The sequence below is a fragment of the Panthera pardus genome, unplaced genomic scaffold (genome assembly GCF_024362965.1).
Source record: "Panthera pardus isolate Hobbes unplaced genomic scaffold, ASM2436296v1 HiC_scaffold_10, whole genome shotgun sequence".
NCBI classification, from domain to species: domain Eukaryota; kingdom Metazoa; phylum Chordata; class Mammalia; order Carnivora; family Felidae; genus Panthera; species Panthera pardus.
In genome coordinates, this window is record NW_026526655.1 from 56,118,697 (window position 1) to 56,139,943 (window position 21,247).

Sequence of the window (21,247 nt, forward strand, 5' to 3'; positions counted from 1 at the left end):
TTGAGATGGCAAGGTTTGAAGGTGACCCATTCTATTAACTAAAGAGTATAACAGCCATGATACAGGATGTTCAAAGGCTCTGAACTCTAGAAACAAGGACTATACGGCTGACCAGCATCACTTTCAAATGTCCCCTCTGTAAAGAGAGCTTCCTTATATTCTTGCTTTCTCATCTTATATTCTAATAGACTTTTGACTGCTGCTCAAAAAAAGTATACAGCTGAAAATGGAGGGAGAAACAAAGCAGGTAGAAGTGGAATACAGCATAGAATCTTGTTACACCTTCATGAGGACTTTGGCTTTTCCCTCGGAAAGTGGGGTGTTAAGGAGTAACATCTGATTTTTAAGTTTCCTTAGCCTGTGTATTGAAGATAGTCTAGAAGGTTAAGGTGGGAGCAGGAAGACCACTGGGAAAGTTCTGAAATAGATGGGATAGTGTTTTGGTCTAGGGTGGGGATAGTAGTAACAGAAGGCACTGGATTCTGCAGGTTTCAAAGGTAGAACTAAAAGAACTTTCTGATAGATGTTGGGTGAAGATGGGAGTCAAGGACTTGTAATATATTTAAGAACTGAGGGGCATCTGGGTGGCTCAGTCAAGCATCTCTTGATTTTTGGCTCAGGTCATGATTTCATGGCTCACGAGTTCAAGCCCACTATCGCACTCTCCTGGCAGTATGGAACTTGCTTGGTCCCTCTCCTCTGTCCACTCATGCTCTCAAAAGCAAGCTTAAAAAAAAAAAAAGTGGGGTAATGGGAGATTCATCTTGAGGATTAAAACACATTTAGAATAAGTACTACAATGCAGAGGCCCACAGGCCCTAGAGGCGCTGGGCTTTCTGCTGCCATTTTGCTAAATGACCTCCAATAACTGAAGACACTCAGGCTCATTTCCTCATCTGTAGAGGAAGTATTGAGTTACTATGCAAAAAGTGTTGTGCCTAGCTCACTAAGCACTCAACAAGCATATTTTCCATTTTCCTTAGCCTTGTATTGGGATGCCTTTTAGTTGCTAGTGAAAGAAACTAAAGTGAAATTAGCCAGTAAGAAAACCTGGCCTGAATGACAAAGCTCAGCTTGGGGTTGAACACGACTTCAGAGACTAGTGAATGTAGCAGGCATTCAGATTCTGCTGCTGGCCTCTCTGGCACAGTCAAGAATGTCTTCTGTAACTGGTGGTGATGAGACATTTTTCCAACCTCAAAAGACTGAAGTGCTCCACCCTTAGGCATTATGGGGGTATGTGGCATGAATCCATTACCTGCAGCCCCACCTGAACGCCTGGGATTGGCGCACCTACAAGGGGTGAGAAGCACTGCTGGGCAGACTGGAACAGACTTCTAGCCTGATAACAGTTGAGTTCACTGTGGTGACTCTTTTTTTTTACAGGATCTGAAAAAATAACTTGTAAGTACAAAACATTCTCTCTAGTTCTCTGAAAACAATAAATAGGCATCTGAGTGACTCAGGTTAAGTGTCCAACTCAGGTCATGATCTCAGTTGTGATACACTCCTCCTGCCCAAGTCAGGCTCTGCTGAGTGGAGCCTGCTTTGGATTCTCTGCCCCTCCCCCACTCTCTTGCAATTTTTAAAAATACGGCATTGTGCAAAACTTAATGTTTAAATATAACAAAACCTACTTATGACAAAAAATAAAGCCAAGTTTTCATCTTTTGATCTAGACTTGAGTTAGAGCTTTATACTGTCCTCAGTTTAATTTTGGCTATCCAATTATTCAAACACTAAACTCAAGTTCCTAGTTTTAAAATGTGTATAACCTATGCAGGATACCTGGGTGGCTCAATTAAGCATCCAAATTTCAGCTTATATCATGATCTCAAGGTTTGTGGGTTCAGGCCCCACATCAGGCTGTTGCTGATAGGGAGCCTAAAACCTGCTTCAGATCCTCTAGCTCCCTCTTAGCCCCTCGCCCCGCTCCCACTCTCAAAACTGAACCTTAAACATTTTTTCAAAAAAAAAAAGCGTATCTATGCCTTTTACATTGATTTATAGCAAGCATTCTTAGTAATCTTAACTGAACGGTACTGCATTTATTACATAAAGAAACATTTTCTTGCTGAGATTTCTCAAGCCCATGTTTAGGGAAGGAGTGGCTACTCACATTAACTTACACTTATCCTACCCATACTTGTTTTTAAGCCTCAGAACATACACAAAGTAATTGCCATTCCTATTTTACAGATACTTATCAGGAACAGGTTTTCAGTTGCTTTTTATATTTTTTGAGAACTCGAAAAATTTCTTTAAAATAGAGTTTTGTTTTTTTGTTAAGGTTTAGAGGCAGAAACAGCGATGAGTGGGAAAGGGGCATAGAGAGGGAGGAGGGAGACTGAATCCCAAGCACGCTCTGCACTGTCAGGATGGACCCTGATGCAGGGCTCGAACTCACGAAATTGAGTCATGACCGGAGCCAAAACCAAGAGTTGGACACTTAACCGACTGAGCCACCCAAGGCACCACACCCCAAGAGAACTGAGAAATATTTAAAGGCCACAAAAACTGTGTGGAGAGAAAAAACTTGTAAGACATTGGCATAATTAACTTTATTGTAACCCGTTAAAATATTAAGTATTCTTCAGGATAGTAAGAAAGCACCCATAATTACCCCAAATATCTTTAGAGACCGTGGACCAGATGCTAGCTTAAGTTCTTTAAACCCAGCATCAGATTCAACCTCCAGACTCAATGAGAAAGAGGGTGGGTATCATCTCCGCTTTACACAAGTTATTAGGTAAAAACAGCTCCTAATCTGGATAGAATTTAAGTTTGAGTTTTCATGCAGAAAGTTACTTCTTTTCACTAAGTTAATGAATTTAGTATTTCCTTCAACACTACAGACGACAATCCACAATACCATTAACAGTAAACTGTCAGTTAAACATTATCAGGTTACTGTTATTTCTAAATGCCATTCATACATAACTTCAAAGTCAGAAGTCAGACCCTCCTAGCCTCATTTGATACTTAAAGCATGTATTATTAAATAAAACTTTGATTACTATTTTCAATGTAATGTTTAACTCTACGTACTTAATGTATATGAAACCAAGATTCCTAGGGTCTGTGTTGACATCAAACTGCCAATGGGTAGCATGCATAAAGAAACCCCAAGTAACTTTCCCAAGCTCACAAAACAGCTTAAGTTCTGTATTTAAATATTGTACTGACTTAAACTTGATATAAACAAAAATCTAATTGCATTATTCTAATACCTATTAAAGAGGAGACAAAAGATTGAATCCAAATAGACCACCTATCAGAGTTCAATAAGTACCTATAGTTTACTCAACATTTCTATCAACAATGTATGGACTAACAGTGTATTTTAAAGTGAAAATTACCTGTATTTTAACTTCCAAACTAGTTAACATTTGATAGAATTCATCTTTTGTCATTATAGGCCCTTTTAACATATTATGGCTATATACATGGATATGGTAAAACCTAACCATTTCCTATTTCCAAGTATTTTAAAGCTGCCAATACCGTTGTATTTAACACTTACCAATAAATCTTAGAAGTTGAGTATCCTGGGCAAATTCCTATTTCCTAGCTTTCAGCATAGTACCCACTTAACCTCTAGAATGCAGTTCAATGCACCCTTGCCATTACCAGTCTTTATATAGTGTTCTACTGGAATTGTAAGGTACTTACTGCTGCAGAGTAAGACCACTGCACATACCACGAAACCAGTGTTGAAACCAAACCCAAGCAAAATGCGTTGCAATCCTAACAGCTAGAATTCCTTACATGGCTACAACTCCTATTCAACATGTTCTTAATAGCTACTAATGCTAAGAATCCAAATATTTGTGCTACAAAGTTTCCCTAAAAGTCACATTTCTTAAAACTCTACCCAACAAAGTTCTTGCTTTAACAGAGGACTATTACCACCTTTATTTGGATAAAAATGCAGTATTTCAGTCTGGCTGAATTCCGTTTTCTCCCAGTCCACCCTCACACCACAGAATACTCAACCAATCCACTGAAACCCAATTCATCCAACAGCTGAAACCCCTTCCTCTTTCCTATCTTTTCAGTCATTTAAGTATCCTTAACTGCGTTTTTTAAGTTCAGATTCCTCACTTACCACCCAAGCATCTCATACACTGGTATTCAAGACTTAAATCCTTAAGCAACAGGCTTTCAGTTCATTTTCTGTCCCCATTTCCAGTGTCATGTATGTTTCCCACTGAATAGAATCCATAACCTTGAACTGCTATGTAAAGGCTCATTTGAAGTTTCCCATTATTTTATTATTAATAAAGTATGTAATATTCACCTAGAGTGTTTAAATCACACAAACACTGGAAAGCAACAAAACCACACACACATTTCTAAAAATATTTTAATGAAAAAGTTATCTTTCTGTAAACATTTCATTAATACTACAAATGAAACATTTGAATCCATTACAGACCACCTCTTAAGTCTTAAAAATCAGGATAAAACATTGAAATTTAAAAGTAATCTTGAGTATTATATAGGCTAACAATCCTTTCATTACCCCTGCCATTAACTTGCTTATTCAACTATTTGTGACATTCAATTATTGGAACTCCGATACTGTCCCTTACCCTTAATTAGAAATGTTTCAAGTTGTGACATACCAGAACTCTTAAAACCAAGCCTATTCCAACCATTCAGTTCCTTAACAAATGATCTTTAGTACCAAATTTTCTTTTTTAGAACTTGAGTGTCTATCAGGCATTTTTTTTTTTTTTAATGTAGTGTGGGAAGCAATAACCTATAAGTTGGTTTGACAGAATCTGTTAAAAAGCCTGGCTCAACCATTTTCCCCCTTCTAGAACTTCCTTATTTGGCTTACTGGTGCTATGACTAAAGAGCACATTTTTCAGAAATGACAGTGGAACTACATTTAAATAAAATCATTTTATTTCAGAAGAAAGGAGATGGACTATAAAGAATATTACCTATCTTGGTTAATTTGCTTCACGCTAAAAGAAAATTTATCATTAAAAGACTATTATCTTCTTCAACTTCATTTTTATGATGATGTGTGGAAATTTAGTCCTGATTTAGTTGGAAAAAACAGAGCCAACCATTTTCTGAGAATAAACTAAAACCACACCTATGTATTAACTTTGTAATTTAGAAACTGTTTTAAAAGCCTGTCCCCCAAGTTTTTTTCAAAGTACATAAACATCAAATCTCATTTTCTGAAGTTAAGTCCAACATGAGGCTTGAACTCACCCATGACCCCATGATCAAGAGTTGCATGCCATACAAACTGAGCCAGCCAAGCACCCCTCAAATTCTCAAATTTTTAATAAGCCCTTTGGGACAGTGATAATAGCCCTTATGAATGATCAGCAACTGATTTAAATAGTAATTAATATTTTAATTACTCTTTGGGAAATCTTTTAAGGGAGTATTAGCATAATTAGGTCCCCCACTACTTCTGGTTAACTGATTAAAACACAAAAGAACCAAAATGTATCCTATTAGTTCAAGTAATTCCCTGGATTTATATGCAAGAGAACTTTATGAGGCCACTTGAATGAAGACCATTCTTCTATCACCTGACAATTTTGAAAGTTCATTCTAAGGTGTTTTTCATGGAATAAGGATTAGCAGCTTAATGCTTCTGTTCCAAGTGTCATGCTTATTACAAAAACTTCACAAAATTTAAGGTTACTCATCAAAAACCAACTTTACCCTAAACACACCAACAATGAATTGTATATATGGGGCCACATCTGACTCAAGATAAATATTCATGGCTGTTGCAGGGCCTGAAACTGTTTAAAATGTGTTGGATGTGGTTCTAAAATGTTGGATCTGGTTCTGAAATAAAGTATTCAGCTGAGTAATTTTGCCAATGTACCTAATAGTTTCAAAATATGTCATATAAGTTTGTAGGGAAACAAATGGTGTCATGAGCTTTTACTGTGAGCTACAAACCTTACCCAGCCAGAAACCTTCGTATATAAGATGGTAGGAAAGACATTCCTCATTTAGGCAAGTAGGGTTCTCATTCAACCTGCAAATCAAAAAGATTACTCTTACCTTGCTTTACAAAAAATTACTCTTTAATTAGTGAAAAAATTCAAATTCAAGCCTTACCTAATGCTTATTGCCCTTCCTTGCAGGTCTAAATGCTAGACCTAGTGACTGTGGCAACTATCTCTCATTGTGATGTTCCAAAAGGCGAAGAGCTCCTTCCTGCTAGACTTTCTTCGATATTTCAGTTGTAATAAGCAGATTTAACTAGCTTTTGGAAAGTTGCTCACTATCACCATAGTATCTTATGCCTTCACTTCTCTGTAGTTGAAGCTCTTGCTGCTGCCTTGTCATTCTTTATTTATGCTGACTTGTCCATACTCAAAAGGCTGCTGAAGTCCTGTCTTAGTGAGTCTCCTTTGATCCACACTGTGCTTAAAATGCACATCTTAGGTCCTTTAAAGCTGGTTAAATCGCTCTCCTCATGGCTTACTTTTCCACACTGTTCACAAGAACTAAGCTAATACAACTTATAAACAGGTTACATACACAGATTTCACCTGCTTATAGGTTGCAAACATCAACTTACTGAAAATATTTTCACTATTAAACTAGTTCCAGAACACAGAAAGTTTGTTAACAGTACAATTAACCTCATATGCCATTAAAGGATACTGTCAAGGTTGTGTCAAACATTTTCACAAACATAGAAACAGGAAATGTCAATCTCCCCCATTCCTTCAACCTTTATTATATGAATAAAAGAACTTGAGACAATTTAGCTCAATTTTAATAAAATGTTTCCCAAGCATTACTTTGACCAGGTACCCAGGTTTAAATTATGAACATTGACAGTGTCCATTTATATAACCACATTTGAAGTTGTTAAAGACTTAACCATTTTCTAATATTAGCCTATTTTCTACGCTGCTTATTCACATATGTCCGTTAACAAATGGAATGTTGTCTGTTACATTTATTGGTTTGTGAGTGTTTTCTGGAAAACTGCAGTATCTGTGAAGACCGATTTCCATGCTGGCATTGCATGCATCCAAATATTAATAATGCACAGAGGCACAGAATTAGAGCAACAAGAGAGCATATTCAAACACTAGCACGCCCCATTCCCCTTTTTATTGCTTGTTTTGCTTAGTACTTCTGAAAACAAAAATAATCTCGAATTCAACGTTCAACTGCCAAAGAAAGAGTAACAGCAGAGCACATACTCAGGGCTCGAATGAAATTGTAAGCACTAGCTGGCGCACAACAGTAGACATTGGTTTTTATATTTACGACCTTATCTAAAACTCTTCTCAACCAGGGTCTTCCAAACCAAACTGTTAACTCATACCAACATGATTTATATGTTCAAACATACATATGGAATAACAGTGTGTTCTGGATTTTTAAGTGAGCAAAAACTCACACTATTCAAATTTGAATTTGGGTCTCTGGGAAGTGAGAAGCTTGTACTAAGCAACTATGCTACACTTCTACTGTAGGAAGTCATTTGGGATGATTTTATCTAGACTGTCCTTGGTTTTATCCAGCAGAATACAGAGGGTACACACAGGAAAGCATGCCAGCCAGTTAAGGGTTCAACAATGCATGATTTTTATTCTCTTGCTTCTGAAAGCTTATATCAAAAAAATAGATATATATTAAACCAAGGAAAATAACTGAAGACTTATGGGCCTCTTGTGCTTTAAAAAGGGAAAGGAAGAGTAGCCACTAATTTGCTCAGATACAGCAGGCTTAGTGGTCCTGTTATTTTGAAAAGTTTTTAAGAATGGTTTTTAAGGAAAAGGGAAAACATCCACTACCCCTTTCCAGAATTTAAACAGAGGGCAGTAGACATTCTTTACACCCAAATAAAACTATGGCAGTTCACATGTGACCATGGTGAATGTAGAATGGAGATGTTCTAAACACAGCTAGGACTCTCAGCAAAGCTAACACACTAAAATCATATGATTACATTTTGAAATAAAATGCACAAAAACCAAATAGGAATTTTGAGATTTTTCATTTGAAGGTAAATCTTAATGCTATTAAATTCACAAATATGCTAATTTAAATACCCAATTCTATTTATCTAAAACACACATTGCAAACATACAAATATCTATTCTCTCCACATGTCAGAGCCCATTCATTTCATGGTTTGGAAATGCGGAGAATAGATTCCCCTTAAACTGCAAGTCAGCAGGTGTTTCTTTACAGTTAACTTTAGCAAAATTCATACAAAATAGTAATTAACAATGATCTTCTTTACTTGTTAACTCACAAGGAAACACCTTCAAAACTGCATTTTGTTAAAGTTTCTGTACTAAAATGTAGAAAAACTGAACTACACAAATATTGAAAAGTTAAAAATTCCTTAATTTTTTATTCCTGGTACCACTACCACAATTTACAGGGCAATATACCTGATGTAATGAAAAGAAAAAGAAAAAGACAAAGCTACAACAGATAAAAGACCTCAGGAATGTACATCTAATTGACACTACATTGCATTAATCAATAGCTGCACTTTTTGCAAACTGTGGCTATGACAGTCCTGAACAAGAAGGGTTTCCTGTTTAAGCTGCAGTAACTTTTCTGACTATGGATCATCGTTCCTTCTGTGGCAGATTTTTACAGTTCCTCTAATGCATTTGGGACGACTGTCTCAAAGTAACCTGCAGCTTTCCTGACAACTCCTCGCTCTCTCTCCTGCTAAGAACTGTAGCCTGTTGAATAATACAGGATAAAAAAATTATTACACTCAGTGAACAGTTCCACATATTCTTTATCATCATGATAAAAATTTAAAGATACCTACCCTTTTCTTCTGAAAATTTTTAGAACCTTCTGCTACCATATCCACCACTTCCACCACCAGATCCATAACCACCTAGAAATACACAAGTTGTTTTGTTTTAAAAATCTGTGTATGTTTTTAAATTAAGTCTATGGAAAACTTAACCAGAAAAATAAAAACAGTACTTACCACCATAGGGACTGCCCGAGCTTCTTCCACCAAAACTGCCCCCCTTCATGGGTCCATAATTTGATTGCTGTTGTCCACTATAATTTCCAAAATCATTATAGTTCCCACCACCACCATAGTTACCTGAAATCACAAAAGTTTTGTTTGTGGTTGACCTATACAATTATTTTCCTCTTTTAACATATGTACCCATTCTTGTGACAGCACACTTGGGAACACTTAAAATGCAACCCATTTGCAGTTTATAGAGCTACCAACTCTACCAACAGAGGCCCACTAGCAGACCTCAGGCATAAGTAGGAGAGGAGGAATCAGAGTGAAGATGGTCCAGAAGAGCTCCTATGTCCGCCTCAGATGTTATGCCCCAGGTCATTTTCTTGCCTTCATACTACTAACACCATCAGAAACGTGCTTGATTCACTCTAATTCTAATGTAGTACAACTTTTATATCAATGACAAAGAACATACTCTAAATGAGCTACTCAAAAAAGAAGGATGGCTCAATCAGGTAAGTGTCTGACTCTTGATCTCAGCTCAGGCCATGATCTTATGGTCCTGAGACAGAGCCCCACATGGGGTTCTACGCTTTCAGCATGGAGATTCTCTCCCTTGCTCTCTGCCACCCCCCCACTCTCTAAAGTTAAAAAAAAAAAAAAAATCTTCAAGGGGCACCTAGCTGGCCCAGTGGGTAGAGTATGCAACCCTTGATCTTGGGGTTTTGAGTCCAAGCCCCACACTGGGCACAGAGCTTACTTAAAAATTAAGTAATTTAAAATGACAAAAACTTAAAAACCTTCTGTTGTTGACACATTAACATCCCAACAAAACTCAATGTATTCGTAACAAAGCTCTTCATCTACAGTATCATGGAATAATGATGAAACTGGATTATCTGAAATGTACCTGACATCAAAATTCAAAATACTCCTGTCACCTAAACCCCAGATGACAACTGATTTTTCAACATGTCTGCATTTAATTTGAAGTTCCCATTTGTCCAATTTTAAAGTGCCTAGAATTAAGTTAATTCTGGCAACAATTACTAAAAATATGTCCATTTTGATTACATAACAGTTGAACACATTTTTACCAATTTGCTAAGTAGCCAGCAAAAAAATTAGGTTTCATCACCCATCATTTGAGTATTTTCTAATATTATGATTTGACTAAATGCTACATTTTAACATTTTTTAAAAATCTGTAACGACCTATAAATGATATGGAATATTTAAAACAAGTAAAAGCTTACCACCTCCAAAATTTCCTCCTTCATTGTAACCATCATATCCTCCACCACCGCCACCATATCCACCTCCTTGGTTTCCATATCCTGGTCCACCTCCACCATAGCCTCCTCTGCTACTATAACCAGGACCACCACCATAGTTGCCACCTAAAAAAAAAAAAAAAAAAAAAAAAAAAAAGTCACAAAAACCCCACAAATATAGAGTCAAATTATTGAACTATATTTGTATCACCACCAACCAACTGAAAAATAAACCAATGACTTAACACTCTAAAGGCTGGTAATACCTCATTAACACAGCATCAGAAACCTGGGCTACTGAGAATTAAGATGAAATCTTAAATATCTTTTCATACTAAAAAAAAATTGTTCTACTTTTTTGAAGTTAAAGTTCACTGAAGAAAATAGTGAACAGTATCCACTGACACAGTCTGGCTCCACTGCTAGTACAATAAACATTATTACCCTGGTCTTTCATGTCATTAGTTAAAAAAAAAATCACACTTTGTAATAAGCCATGGAAGTTTTCACTAAAATCCACAATATAAACAAATGCTTAACTACCAATAAAGTACATAAAGTCAAAACATCAAACAGTTAAAAACTTACCATCACCTCCAAATCCATTATATCCACCATCACCTCCTCCATAACTACCTCTGCTGCCACCACCTCCACCACCATAGCCTCCTGAGGAAAAGGTTATGAATTAAAAATAAATACTCAACTTAGCAATGAATTTTAGATAAACACATTACAAGATAACTATCTTACCTCTTCCACCAAAGTTTCCACCGCGGCCAAAGTTACCACCACCTCCAAAGTTTCCTCCACGACCCATAAAGTTGCCAGATCCACCTCCACGACCTTTAACACGGGCAAGGAAGATCTTTAAAAACCTTACAAACACCACTCACTTCTATTGTGTATATATACATTGTTCTACTCACCTCTTTGCGATCCAGCAGACTGCATTTCTTGTTTAGAAAGGGCCTTTTTCACTTCACAATTATGCCCATTAATAGTGTGGTATTTCTGAACTAAATTTTTTTTTAATCAAACAAACAAACAGAAGTTATTTGATGTTTGGAAAAGCACATATAAATGATAGCCTTTTAAAAACTCATTAAAATATCATCAAGAAGGTAGTGACTGAATGGGAATGAGGGAGTGTTCTGGAACAATAAATAAGGTTTATTTCTTGATCCGGATGCTGGTTACACAGGTGTAGTCATTTATGAAAACTGAACCATATGCTTTATATGCTATGAAACACAATACAAAATGATAAGCAGTCTGGCAAATCTAGCATAGCACAAAGGAACCTTTTCTGTTTTCTCATTCAAGCTCCAATAAATTCCTACTTACCAACAATTTTATCAACTGTATCATGATCATCAAAAGTTACAAAAGCAAATCCTCTCTTTTTTCCACTCTGCCTGTCCTCCATAACTTCTATGGTTTCAATCTTGCCATATTTTTCAAAGTAGTCTCTCAAATTATATTCTTCTGTATCTTCTTTAATACCACCGACAAAAATTTTCTTCACAGTTAGATGGGCACCAGGCTTTACAGAATCCTACGTATAAAAAATACATGTCAAAAACCAAATTCAAATTCTTCAACAATTCCGCACATTATGCAGCATAATATCAAAATACCTCTCTAGAAACAGCTCTCTTTGGTTCCACTACACGCCCATCAACCTTGTGTGGTCGAGCACACATTGCTGCATCCACCTCCTCCACACAAGAGTAAGTCACAAAACCAAAACCCCTGGAACGTTTTGTTTGGGGGTCTCTCATCACCTATAAAACAGAAGTTTTAAAGTACTGAAATACATCTGTACAGGTCCCACACCCCTTAACAACCTTTTTTTGCTCTTTTAGTTAACTTACCACACAATCTGTAAGTGTGCCCCATTTTTCAAAATGTTCTCTTAAACTATCATCTGTAGTTTCAAAGCTCAAACCACCAATAAACAGTTTTCTCAACTGCTCTGGTTCCTTTGGATCATGGCCCTGAGAAAACAAATACATGTTAATTATTTCTTTGAGCGGATGAATTGCTAAGGTGCACAAAGCTTTAATCTGCTACAAATGATAAACTCACATCAAATTCCTGTACCATTAACACTTTGTCCAATTAAAAATTGGAGTAAGATCACGCATCAACTGATTAAAGGTACCAACACCAAAAAATTCTGTAGCCAGTCTTTCAAATGCCAACATCACTTCAACTACATTGAAGTCCAAGAAAACTTCAGAATCAAAAGTCCCTTAACTTTAGACTTCAACTAAAAGTATCTGGGGACAGAGTTTAGAAGTTGCTACTGGCAAACTATTCTTTAAGAAACCAATGTGTTGTAGAAGCAGTATTCCATCCATGCCATTTATTTTCATGTCTTCCCTCCTCAGTCTACGTTTCAAGCATTTAATTTTAAACCACAAAACCGTGAAGAAAAACTTAAAGGTTCTTAGTGGTAAACTTTTAAAAATTCATCAATTTCAAGAAAATCAAGATGTTAAAACAGGTATTCCTCAATACCAGGCTAAACCAGCATTCTTCCTCCAAAAATTACAAAAAGAAACCCACCATTTATCTTGATCGCTTTCTATAACCAATCTGTATTTGCACTTGTATCACATGGCAAAAATTTCAAAAACATAGGATCACAAAAAGGACAAGTTACATTAAATATAGTATGTAATGTTCGACAAGAATGGAGCACAACAAAACAAAACGAGATTTAAAAAAATTAAGATGTGATATGGACTGAATTGTTTTGCAATTTAACTGGTTCCTTAATAAAGTTACATGAACTGCCATTTAATGCATGCATTAAAATTAATTCATCCAAAGTCCTTAAATAAAGGGGCTCACATTTACATTCTAATGTCTTCGTGTGTCTTCCAAAGTAGAGATGTTAAGGCATTTAATATGAAAAGACTGTCACATGCTAGAAAAAAATGTTAAATGATTAATAGCCTAAAGCACCATTCACGTAATCTTTTCAAATCTTGGTTAACAGCATTTAATCGACAAAACACAAAGATGACCAAAAAAAAACCTTAAAACCGCATAAAATTATCTCAAACACAGAAAAAATTCAACTGTGGTTGCAGTCCTCAACAACAAAAATCAAAGAAACCATTACAGCCAACCCACAAGGCGCGAAAATACGTATAATTCTAAGTACTTTAGCAAGAATAGTAAATCAGGAAGTATTCTAAAGCAGCAAACTTTTTAAAAATTTCATTATTGTCAACTGGGTGCTGCGAAGAAAAAAACAGGAGAATTAAATTCTCGTCGCCTTAAAAAGATCTGAAAGGACGAGAAACGCGCGGGCAGAACTTCAGCGAAAGCACTAGGCCCCAAGACCCAAGAACGTTTGTGGCATTTTCTGCCGGGCCGCCTCCTCCCGCTTCCTTCCAATCCCGCGCTCTTTCCCGGCGGCGGAGCGAGGCGGCGGCCATTGCGGCCCAATGCGCCATTTCGTAACGCGGCAGCGGATCAATGTCAATGTGGCCGCCGCCCGGCTGCTCGCTCGCCCGGATGTGACTGCTCGTCCCCTCCCCTCCCCCACCGCCTCCTCCCAACCGCTCCCGCCGAGGCCCGCCATGCCGCCCTCGGCCTTGGATCCGAGGCCGCGCGGCCTGCCGGCCAGCTCCTCTCCCGAGATCTCCCCAGCCACGCAACGCCTCCGAGGGGCCACCTGTGCAGCCGAAGGAGAAGGCAAGGGGAGCGAAGGGCCCCCAGAAGGCCTCCGAGGCCCGCTCCCCTCCCCCTCCCACCGCCCGTCTCAACGCAGAGCGCGGGACGGTCGACACGGTCCACCCGGCCTCCCCGCTCCCACCGAGCTAGGCCCCCCACGCCGGCCACTACCCGTCAACCCCCCGCTCTCCCCCTAATACCTCCTCCCCCCGGCGGCGGCGGCGACGGCCGGAGTCGGGCTGGGGGCGACCGGGCGGCGGTTTTACCTCCATTTTGAGACCGGACTCGCCTCTTCCAACTCGAGTTCAATATGGGACCGAGAGGAAGAGGCGGGGCTAGTCATCACGTGACGCGCTTTCCGCGCGCCACCGGCCTGTGGGGGAGGGGCAAGTTCGGAAGGGGGCGTGGGCAACTAGGCGCGAAGAGGGAATGGACAAGCGGGTTGGCGGGCGGGGAGCGGGGGCGGGCCGGTTCGCGGGAGCGCGCGCGCCTCGCCAACTTCCAGTGCGGTGCCGCCTTTTCCGACGTTCGCGCCGGGGCTCAGGCGGGGACGTCAGCTGGGACTCAGCCAATAGCGAGCGCCCACGTCGGGAGAATGCCTCGTGATCGCGCGTCACCGGAGAAAAGGCTTTTCTCTTTCTTCTCGCGCTTTTTTCCCCTCCCCCACGTAGGCTTCTCGGTTTGCTCATACGAATTCATTTCATTCCCGTGCCTGAATAAAACCGCACTTTTCTCACCTGTGCTTTAAGGTTGCAAGAAAGCCCTGTGGGCCCCTCGGCATCTCGCACGTTTCCACATGCCAGAGACCAGATTCTGTGACTGCGATGCCCACTGTGAGGTATCCCTGCGACCCCGGCATGTGTGATTCATAGGCACCTTGGAAAGGCCTCAAAACGCGGCTGACCTAGTGAAATTTCACCCTTAATGAGCTGAGGCAGGACTGGTCGAGGTCAGTTCATTAGGTACTCACTGAACTTAAATCTATCGCCACAAATTTCTAACTTCTGGTTAACGTGGAAAGCTGAAACAGCTGTTCTCGTGGACGTAATTTCAGGAATGATTTACAAGATTTCTAAAAGGGTGGTCAGTTAGGCTTCTTTTACGCGAGTGATCTTTATCTTAATGTTTCCAACTCGATTTTGAAGTATAACGAACGAGACAGATAGAAAACCGATCTAATAATCCTTTATGTAGTGAAGTGATTTTAAATCATTCGACCTTACTGAGCTCTCGTTTTAGTTTTTTAAATGAAAAATGGAGGTGAGTCTCCAACACCTATGGGAGCTGTAAATTAATAATCTACCGATCCGTGTCTAAACGAAGGTACTGATAAAAGTGGCCACAATTGGCAAGTCTCCTACCCTGCTAAGAAATGCCCGGTATTTTAATGTAACGATCCGTAAAGAAGCAGCCAGCCACTTTAGAATTGAGCAAGCGCTCCTTTGGAAAGATTAGAAATCTAATCAAATACATAAATCGCTTGAAAAACAGTTTGTGTTAAATAGGGAATGGTGGGCTTGGAGTTTGGAAAAGGGAGCACAAAGAGTAAGAGTTTGTTGATGTTTATCTAGCGCTGCCAAGTGGAACAGGTGTTTTATTTAGGAGGCATGAACAAAAAGTACTCTGTTCTGAGGCAGAACCCAGTCACCAGGCCTTAATGTAACTTGGATGAAATAACCCTCCAAAGTAGCCTCTTCCTATTATGACTCCACATCACAAGCAAACCATTATGTATTTTTATCAGGTACTCTTGATAGCCAACAAAAGTAGTTAAGACATTCAGAAAATATATACCCTTAGTGTCTGGTTAATACATCAGGCTTTGTGAGTTTGATTATTGTGAAATAGTCATGAATAACTTGGACAATTCTGAGTACTTAGAAAAACACAGGGGCGCCTGGGTGGCTCAGTCAGTTAAGGGGCCAACTTCGGCTCAGGTCATGATCTCCAAGGTCTGTGAGTTCGAGCCCCGCGTGGGGCTCTGTGCTGACAGCTCAGAGCCTGGAGCCTGTTTCCGATTCTGTGTCTCCCTCTCTCTGACCCTCCCCTGTTCATGCTCTGTCTCTCCCTGTCTCAAAAATAAATAAAACGTTAAAAAAAAAATTAAAAAAAAGAAAAACACAAAGTTAAAGATTTCTTCACTTAGGAAGGTAGTGTCTACACCAAGATACCTAAGAGCCACTGCAAAGGTCATCAAGAAGACTGATCACTTGGGGCACCTGGCCTGCTCAGTGGGTACAGCATGTGATTATTGATCTCAGGGTCACGAGTTCAAGCCCCACATTGGGCATTGAGCTTACTTAGGAAAAAAACAAAAAAAAAAACTGATCACTTGGCTTTACCATAGGGCATGTTTGTCTAGGTGTTTGCTAACCAAGTTACTTCTAATTAGTAATGATAATCATAATTTGCTATTATTCTTTTTTTAATTGTATTAAATTCTTATATTCATATGAGAAATTATGGGGGATGGGGTATTAAGTACTTCCATCCAAGAATATATGTCAGTACATTCATTCACGTCTTTTGTCCTTGAGTAAATATGGATTCCTCTCTTTGGATTTATCCAGGTTTGCTGTTAAGTGATTTTTCGACATTAGCTATTTGTTATGCTTGTGTCTAAGTTTACCCTCCAGCCCTGGAGCCACATAGTATCTCATACAAATATCCATGCTGGAGTACTTGACCCTGTTGGATACAGACTTAAACCTTGGCCACTGTACACTGTAGCCCTGGCACTCTTTGAAATGTGAGAAAGAGAGAAAGAAACTATATGGTGTGGGAAGCAGGGGACAAGGTCCTAGGGTAAGATGAGATGGCAGACACACTTTATAAAGAAATTATATCAGGGATTCTCAACATCTTTCATATCATAACACATACAGAAAAGGATAATTTTTGCACAGCAAACTAGTAACATAAAAGAAGAGATTTGGAGGCATCTGATGGTAAAAAAAAAGTCATAGCATTATCTTTATATAATTATAAAATAAGTAATAATGCATTAGAGAATATATTAAAAATTAAATTAGAATAAATCTTTCAAATAAAAATTTTCCACATTTTTTAATGATCAACTTGATCATTAAAGATCATCCTGTGAATACATTTTGACATTAGGTTTTATGGTCAAAGTGGCTTTATGCAGTTTCTGATCCAGACTTCTTAATAATAAACTTCTCATATTCCAAATAGTAATTATCAGTGAGGGACTCTGATCACATAAGTGGGTGATAGAATGTTTAAAAACATTTTATACAACCATTCAAAATTTACAATTATAATTATATGCAAAGAATAACAACCCTTTTACTGACAAATGTCATATTGCAATTTCATAAGATAATGAAAATGGATTTGGAACCCAATAGTATATTTTTATATCAGGATTTCCATATTGAAACTCTAGCTTTCAGAACATGCATGCATTGTCAACAGCTAGCCTGGGCACCAGAAAAAGAGTACATTGTTACAAAGGGATAGAAATAACCACTATATGTTAAGACAGATATGAAGGGCATTGCCTGGAGTTGAGCCCACTAGAAACCCCACTCTGTCCTCTTTCACCCTCTAACAGACCACCCCTGAGGCTGTGTGTTGTGACCCTTGGATATCTAGATCACAAATATGAGCACTGGCTCCAAAATCTCCAGTCACTGATGGGCAGTGAGGTCCTTTGCATATGGATGCCCAAGTGATAGGCATCTCCTTGGCCATGCACATCCGACAGAACTGTAAGTGCTGGTTGTTGTCCACTGTGCTTGCTGCTGCTTTAGGATACACCCCAGACTGCTTTGCACAGGCTGCCCTAAAGAGACCTAAACAAGGCTGCTCACAGCCAGAAGTACTGGCCCAGAGGACTCTGGCTCTCCCTGGCCCTTCTTAATTGCCCAGTTGCAGGAGAAGTCAGTTTCTTAACCCACATCCAGGACACCAGCAGGCCAAAGTGCAGTAGTTGGGAAGCCCTACCTAGATTGCATGCCTCATTTTGTGAATGAGAAAACTATTATGCAGATCAAGGAATTGATTTTTTCCAAGATTAACAGGAAATTATGACAAAGTCAGAACAGAAAGAGAATGGAAATTGAATGAAAATATTTTGGACATGTAATTCTGAGAAAGGAGGAAGTGTAACATACTATAAGCTTTATCATCCACCACTATATTCAGAATATGATAATAGTTTTATTTCTCTAAAATCTTGGTTTTTAAATAAGGAGTATTTAAAGTAAAACACAAAACAAAATTCTCTCCCCTACAAATCCTATTACATAGATTTAACCACAGTCAACAACTTAGTGTCTCTCCATTTATATTTTCTTCTAGGCTTAACCGATGCCTTAAAAATATATGAACGTGTATGGATAACCATAACTTTGACTTAGTTTAGGCTGTTTAACAAAATACCACAGACTGAGTGAATTAAAAACATTTATTTTTCACAGTTTTAGACTGGGAAGTCTATCAGACTGCCAATATGGGTGGGTTCTTGTAAGAGCCCTCTTGCTGATTGCAGATGGCTGCCTTCTTGCTGTGTCCTCACTTGGAAGAGAGAGAGAGCTAGCTCTTGCGTTTCTTCTTTATAAGAACGTTCATCCCATCACGAGGACTATACCTTAATGACTTAACTGTCTCCTAAAGGCCCCATCTCCCAACACATTGGGGGTTACCAACACATTGGGGATTAGGGTTCCAACATATGAATTTGGAGGCAACACAAACATTCAATCCATAGCATACCTCCCTAACCCAGGGACTGGTATTACTGTCTATCCCTCCTTTTTGGTGTTCTCCTACCTTGTCTTTATTTAGGACGTTGATTCTCCCCTTAAGGGTTCTCTCAGCTCCTCTCTGGTCCTTTCCTCCATTGTCTTCTCCCTCTGTTTACACAAGATTTGTAATACTGAGAACCCTTAGGGAATTTGCATATACTTCCCAGGGAGGTTAAAGTAGTGGTCAATTTTGGTTTTTTAGTTTTTTTGTGGGGGGAGGGGGGAATGATTGTTATTTGGCAATTTTTTTTAATTTTTAATTTTTTAAATTTTTATTGAAATCCAAGTTAGTTAACATATAGTGTAATAATGATTTCAGGAATAGAATTTAGTGATTTATCACTTACATATAACACCCAGTGCTCATCCCAACAAGTGCCCACCTTAATGCCCATCACCCATTTAGCCCATCCCCCCACCCAACCCTCCAGCAACCCTCAGTTTGTTTTCTGTATTTAAGAGTCTCTTATGGTTTGCCTCCCTCTGTTTTTATCTTATTTTTCCTTCCCTTCCCCTCTATTCATCTGTTTTGTTTCTTAAATTCCACATATGAGTGAAATCATATGATATTTATCTTTCTCTCACTGACTTATTTTCCTTAGCATAATGCAGTCTAGTTCCATCCACGTTGTTACAAATGGCAAGATTTCATTATTTTTGATTGCTGAGTAATATTCCATTGTGTATATACCACATCTTCTTTATCCATTAGTCAGTTGATGGACATTTGGGCTCTTTACATAATTTGGCTGTTGTTGATAGTGCTGCTATAAACATTGGGATGCATGTGCCCCTTTGCATCAGTATTTTTGATATCCTTTGGAAAATACCTAGTAGTGCAATTGCTGTGTTGTAGGGTAGCTCTATTTTAAAACAAAAAAAAATTTTTTTGAGAGAGAGGGCACAAGTGACCAAGGGGCAGAGAGAGAGGGAGAGAGAAAGAGGGGCAGACAGACACAGAGAGAGAGGGAGAGAGAGAAAAGCGTGACTCACCTGAAGCAGGGCTTGTGCTTACTTGAAGTGGGTCTCAAACTCATCTGAAGTAGGGCTTGAGTTCACCCAAAATGGGGCTAAAACTCATGAATGGTGAGATCATGACCTGAGCTGAAGGCAGATGCTTAACTGACTGAGCCACCCAGGTTTTTTGAGGAACCTCTATACTGTTTTCCAGAATGGCTGCACTAGCAGCAGTGCAATTCCCATCAGCAGTGCAAAACTGTTCCCCTTTCTCTGCATCCTTGCCAATATCTGTTATTTCCTGAGTTGTTAATTTTAGCCATTCTGACAGGTGTGAGGTGTATCTCATTGTGGTTTTGATCTGTAGTTCCCCGATGATGAGCGATGTTGAGCATCTTGTCATGTGTCTGTTAGCCATCTGGATGTCTTCTTTGGGAAAGTGTCCGTTCATGTCTTTTGCACATTTCTTCACTGGATGATTTGTTTTTTGGGTGTTGAGTTTTCATAAGTTCTTTATAGATTTTGGGATACTAACCCTTTACCCTATCTCTCATTTGACAATATCTTCTCCCAGTGGCCAGTTCTGATGAGTGTGTTGAGATGATAGGATAGATCACACCCTCTTCCCCAACACACACGCACATACACACACATACACCAGGCACACCCCATAGGTGGGTGATTTAAAGTATGAGGAGGTAATTTGATACTAGAAGTATTAATGAATCATGCACAGTGATTATGTTCTTTCTCAGGTCCCAACTTGGAAATTTGAAAAAGCTAAAATCTTTGTAATAGGTGTTTCACAAACGACTTCCCTGTGTTTCCCTTGTCACATCTTCTGGAATGAATATCTGTGATTTCACCTATCTAGCATCCAGTTCCCTTCTAGTAATAGCACTCTGATTTTCCTGTGGAACTACCCACTTCTCATTCTCAGACTACATGGTTCAGCAAGAACTGATACCATCCCTGACCACAGGGGCAGCATGTAATTTAGGCCTGGCCAATTGGAACATTGTATCCCTTTGTCACTGAACTAAGGAGTTTGCTCCTTGGTGAGTTACAAAGACTACACCAAATGGTGTTGTCACACAAAAGAAACTTTATTTGCAACAAATAAGGAGATCACAGGGAATAACTTCCAAAGTGTGCTCCCCAAGCAAGGGTGAGTGTGTTCCTTTTATTTAGGATTAGGGTAAATATTCAGAAAGAAGAGTTTTGTCATCCTATGTAGAGGTGAGCCTAAGGTCATGCATACATACTTAGGAAACATGACTATACATGCATGGTATGTGATGTAAGGTTTGTGCTCCTCCTTAGGTGGACATTTTAACACTTATCTCCTCTAATGAAGTAGAAGTAACTGTTCAACACTCCATGGCTCTTCTGCAGAGGTCCATCTGTGCAGGTGAGTCATTGGTTGAACTCAAACTTGTCTGGGCCAGCAGGAGCTCTTCCTGTTGTTTGCCTGTAAAAGATAAGGTTAACATTCTTGTGAAGTAGTGGGGGTCATTGGGGGTCTTGCTGATGACACCTTTAAGCTATATTTATTGGTTTAAGATTGGACAAGTGAGCTTTTC

The 21,247-nt window shown here is 39.0% G+C and overlaps 1 protein-coding gene across 5 annotated transcripts; it reads right to left on the reverse strand.

The window, feature by feature from the left end:
* Positions 1–4,348: 4,348 nt before the first annotated feature.
* Positions 4,349–14,328, reverse strand: HNRNPA3 (heterogeneous nuclear ribonucleoprotein A3). Of its 5 annotated transcripts, none has more exons than XM_053907455.1 (11): positions 14,202–14,328; positions 12,120–12,242; positions 11,883–12,029; positions 11,590–11,800; positions 11,172–11,261; positions 10,996–11,088; positions 10,831–10,911; positions 10,225–10,368; positions 8,975–9,097; positions 8,807–8,878; positions 4,349–8,714 (listed from the first exon to the last, which is right to left on the reverse strand). In XM_053907455.1, the coding sequence occupies exons 1-10, from the start codon at positions 14,205–14,207 to the stop codon at positions 8,826–8,828; spliced, it is 1,071 nt and encodes a 356-aa protein (XP_053763430.1). In that variant the 5' UTR covers positions 14,208–14,328; the 3' UTR covers positions 4,349–8,714; positions 8,807–8,825. The 5 variants fall into 5 exon arrangements, with proteins under 5 accessions (XP_053763430.1, XP_053763421.1, XP_053763428.1 ...); XM_053907446.1 differs by having other exon boundaries at positions 4,349–6,022; positions 14,136–14,271; XM_053907453.1 differs by having other exon boundaries at positions 10,228–10,368; positions 14,136–14,270.
* Between the last annotated feature and the right edge of the window lie 6,919 nt (positions 14,329–21,247).

Bases quoted from the DNA above. Each gene is read 5' to 3' on its own strand.
- HNRNPA3 (XM_053907446.1), bottom strand. From the start codon at position 14,207: ATGGAGGTAAAACCGCCGCCCGGTCGCCCCCAGCCCGACTCCGGCCGT. The intron at 12,030-12,119 runs GTAAGTTAACTA...TCTGTTTTATAG, and splicing joins GCACACTTACAGATTGTGTG to GTGATGAGAGACCCCCAAAC. The intron at 11,262-11,589 runs GTAAGTAGGAAT...AAAAAAATTTAG, and splicing joins TACAGTTGATAAAATTGTTG to TTCAGAAATACCACACTATT.